Source organism: Macrobrachium nipponense, chromosome 9 (assembly GCF_015104395.2).
Source record: "Macrobrachium nipponense isolate FS-2020 chromosome 9, ASM1510439v2, whole genome shotgun sequence".
Taxonomy (NCBI): domain Eukaryota; kingdom Metazoa; phylum Arthropoda; class Malacostraca; order Decapoda; family Palaemonidae; genus Macrobrachium; species Macrobrachium nipponense.
The window spans coordinates 106,064,850-106,069,382 of record NC_061110.1 but is presented as its reverse complement, the minus strand read 5'-3'; the positions used below and the strand labels follow the sequence as shown (position 1 = coordinate 106,069,382).

At 37.8% G+C, this 4,533-nt stretch overlaps 1 protein-coding gene across 1 annotated transcript in view; it reads right to left on the bottom strand.

Annotated features, from left to right (window-relative positions):
• Positions 1-833: 833 nt before the first annotated feature.
• Positions 834-4,533, bottom strand: part of LOC135218178 (protein fem-1 homolog C-like) — a 13,104-nt gene continuing 9,404 nt past the window's right edge. Inside the window, exons 2-6 of the mRNA XM_064254328.1 lie at positions 3,314-3,461; positions 2,976-3,176; positions 2,608-2,826; positions 2,064-2,253; positions 834-1,902 (exon numbers count right to left, since the gene is read on the bottom strand). Coding sequence (XP_064110398.1) covers positions 834-1,902; positions 2,064-2,253; positions 2,608-2,826; positions 2,976-3,176; positions 3,314-3,461 — 1,827 coding nt within the window. The remainder of the gene's footprint in view (positions 1,903-2,063; positions 2,254-2,607; positions 2,827-2,975; positions 3,177-3,313; positions 3,462-4,533) is intronic.

Here is a 4,533-nt window from a genome sequence, read left to right as displayed (position 1 = left end):
ATTCTGTTAATTATGAAAATTGCTGAAATTTAACATATACCATGTCAGACCTAATAAAATTTAGTGACAGTGTGTTCTGGATTGTTAAATAGCGAAAAACTTTACTCTCTCTATAGAGATTAATGTGAAGGTGAATTCTTTTGAACTCTTATAAAATAAAATATGAAAAAGTTAAGACATGTCGTAAATACCAGATAACATATAGATCACTTAGCCATGTAAAGAAAGCATCAATACTGCTTAAGTCAGAATTATACTTTACTTTTCATCTCTTAGTACCATCAAAATCATTTGCTGGACTTACCCCTCATAATTAAAGTGATAAACCTCACAGTACGACATAGTTATCACACAAACAAAGAAGAAATGAACTAAACAACGATTAGAGGTAATAAAGAAAATATAGCATTGGTTTAAGGGACATATATTTACACAATTTATGAAAAAGCATGACAAAGTTAATGAGAAACAAAAGGCTTATATAGATAGTGAGCCTAGATGCAAAAAATTAAGATATAAAAAATATGTATATCTTTAAACATCACATAATTATATACACAATCTCATATAATGAAAACATACATAGATGAAATATTGATAGATGACACAATCGAAACATAAACGAACCATGCATTTATAATACACGTTACGACTAACCATAACTGGTTAAGAACAAAAAAACTTACACATCTACTTAACTTAAACTAATTGCGAATATTTACAACAAATTACAAACAAATATACATATTCTTACAGGCATAAAGTACATCAATTCAATATATACAGCATGTTACAGGAATCAGGTAATTCCAATGGACAAAGAGCACACCTACTCAGTGCATGTCAACAAACTGCTCAAGTCGAGGATGCAAGATGCCCTTGTAAGAAATACTGTGATTTTTAATACACGATGCAGCCAGGCACTGCAAAGAGGTGTGACGAACAACATTTACTAACTGAGAAACTGGCTGCCCTTGGTCAGCTCTCAAGGATGCGAACGTTTGGCCCTGACCATTCCTAGCATCTAAGTGAGCCCCTCTTGACAACAGGGCGTCTACTATGCCTTTGGGACACTCTTCGTTCTTGGCAATTGCGTGGAGAGGTGTGTTACCTTCGTTGTCTGTGGCACTGGGATCAGAGCCAGTCTCTAGCAGAAGGGTCACGACTTCCGCTCTGGGAGTGGCAGACATAGGCAGATCCGGATCTTCAATTTCCTCAAATTCTGGGGAGCAAGCGACTTGCAAAGGAGTCGAACCTCGGGAATTCCTGAGACCCTTCTTAACTAGTGTATACATTGCTTTTTTCACTGTGTGCCGCTGGCAGTCAGGGAGGTCAGGCTGCAATCTCGTAAACGGCACCAAAAAATGCAAAACTATCATGATAAACTGGTCCACGTGAGATTTGTGTTTGCTCCTTACATAATCGTCTGCATTGTTCAATGCAGAAATAATCAGCTCCATTTCTTCGATTCCCTTTGAAAATACATTGATAAATCCCTCGGCATATTCCTTGGGATTATCATTCCAGTTGCGTGCACTCTCAGTGTTTGTTAGGAATCCAAATAGGTCGGCTAATGATCGGAAGTGAAACAGCCTACTCTGGTGCAGTGGATTCAATTGATTTCGTTGTGTACCGATGGCGTGAGTCCATAATTTGATGCACCGTTTAATAGCATAGCGATTTACACAAGCGATCCCTATTCTATTAAAAATTTTCAATGTTTGCAAGTGACCAGGGCCTAAAATCCTTTCCATCACGAGAAGGGCCTGCAATTGAACTTCTTGGGGATCTAATTCTATACTTTCTAATTCCTCCAAGGTGTTGACTTCACTGAACTCCTCATCTGAAGGACAAGACAAATTATCCTGGGTTTTTGGATAAATGAGGGCGCCATTGACGTACCTGGAATTATATTGCAACATTTAGGTAACTCGAATTAAAAATATATAAAAAATATTTTAGCTAACCAATAATGCCAGAGAATAATACGTAGATTAGTGCATTCACAGTATCATACAGAAAAAGCTTTCATTATTAAGCAGCAACGGTGCTGGAAAACTTACCTCTGATTGATTGCTGATTTCCAGTAATTAACTGTAGCGACTATATCTTCCGTACTGTTGAAAAGGGAAGCTCCAAGTAGCTCCAATGCATCAGCTTTCTCTTTTACAGATACCAGGTCATTTCTACTTAACAGATATTCTACCATGTCCCTATGACCACGAGAGCTGCCCACAGTCAAAGGCGTTAATCCTGGTAAAGGGAAGACAATGAATAAATAACCCTGGGAATAGAAGAATCAGTATAATTTAGAAATTATATTCATCAGAGCCATTCAAATCATTTGCTGCACTTGCGTTTAATTAGCAATTTAATCTATATTAGAAGAATAAGTTTTTAGGGCAGGGACATTAATCCTCGGAATAAATTCGCGGAGAAGTGCAGTGTGCTAGTCTTTATGTTTCTTGGAATTATAATTCTGGCATAAAACCTAAAGCTTCAAATTCCTGCTCGAGAACCACCATATCACATGACAGCGCCGGAATCCAGGTCATTCAAGATCTAGATAAGAATACGTAACATCCACGAATGTCAAGCAAGACTCACCAGAATAGTCGGCACCCATCCAAGCGTTGTGTTCCAGCAACAGTTTCATTACTTCCAGATGTCCTGCCTTTGCGCAGGCGTGGAGTGCGCTTTCGCCTTCTATGTTTTTGCTGTTCACATCAGCGCCCAAGTCCAAAAGGTACTTCACGATTTCCAAATGGCCGCCGAAGGAAGCAAGCATCAGACAAGTGACAGCGCGGTCATCAGCAGCCTCGATGTCTGGGGGAAATAGACCGATCAATGTATTACAAGAAACTTCTCGACCTAAAGACAAAAACTATATAGCAGTTTACAACAAAATGTAACACTTGATGTTAGCAAGCACTCATATAAAACAATATTAAAACCCAAGTGCATTGAAAACTCACAGGCCCCGTGTTCCACAAGAAGTCTGACAATATGGAAGTACCCTAGCTCACATGCAGCTTGCAATGGAGTGCTGTAGAAACTTGTATCGCCATTTGGATTGGCGCCTTTAGAAAGGAGATAGGCGACAACCCAGTAATGCTCTTCGAAAGCAGCGCACCATAAAGGACTAACTCCAGACAGAAGAGGCCCTCCAGTAGAAACTGCAAATTGAGGCTGCCAATAAACTTCTTATTTATCAATGTCAAAGAAATCTTATGAAAAACTATTCGAGTTCTCAGTCATCCTCTAAGTACAGCAAGTCAGGGAAACCTGTCTTTTGACATTTCAAATGACTTACCTGAGCCCAGTTCTTCGACGTCTGCTCCTCTGAATTCAACAAGGATCCTGACACAGTTTGTGTGTCCAAGAAGAGCTGCCGTGCACAGTATCGAATCCCGCCCCTCCTTGACTCTCTCAACGCAGTACTTAACGCCCGATGGAAAAGTCTGAAAATGCATAGTACAAGATTGAGATAACCAACAAATGTAGCAACAACACAGCAATAATAATAATAATAATAATGACAATAATATTAGTGTACTTGAGAAGCAGGCCCCCTCTCAAGTGTACTTTATTAAAAGTAATGACTACTTCAGCAGCGTTACTCATGTAGAGATTCTTCTCCATTTCCGAATAGCGGCTTCTTCCGTGCTACTTAAACAGGCTAGTAGAGCGCCTATAGAGGTCATGATCAAATACAGAGCCAAAATTGGTGTATATATTTGAAATTTACAGATAAACTATGATACCATAGTGATCAAAGTCATTAACGATTTATTTTCTGTCTCTCTTTCTTGAAAGAAAGCGAACTTTCGTCTGGAGCTGCCAGACATCCTCGGGCTGGGAAGCTGAGGGTGGACTAATCTTATTATTATTACTTTTGACTAATAATAATAATAATAATAATAATAATAATAATAATAATAATAATAATAAGAAGAAGAAGAAGAAGAAACTGGAAGTAAACCTTCTTTTAAACATGTTTTATTAAAAGTAATGGCTGCCTCAGCTGCGTTAATTTTATAAAGGTTCTTCTCTATTTCTGTAATTATTGTTTTCTCATTGTTACTTAAACTGGTGAGCAATGCAGCGAAGGTTGGCATGTCTCAAATAGGTAATAGGCAAAGTCAATGAATTTTATTAATAAGGATTCTGGTGGTGGTTGTCAAGTTTCAGGGTATATCCCGTAGAGTGTAATGAAGGTAAAATTCTTGAAACATGACTACCACCACCGGAATTTTATTAATAAAATTCAATCGACTTTGACTATTACCTATTTTAGACATGCCAACCTTCGGTGCGTTGCTCACTAGTTTAAGCAATAATGAGAAAACAATAATTAGAAAAATACAGAAGAACCTTTATAACTAACGCACCTGATGTAGCAATTAATTTTAATAAAATAATATTAATAAAGATAATAGTAATACTAGCAAGAGACCCTCTTTCAGACATTTACTGTGGAAAGTGATTCCTGCATCAATTATATTAATCTTGTAGTCTTCTGAATATTTCCGA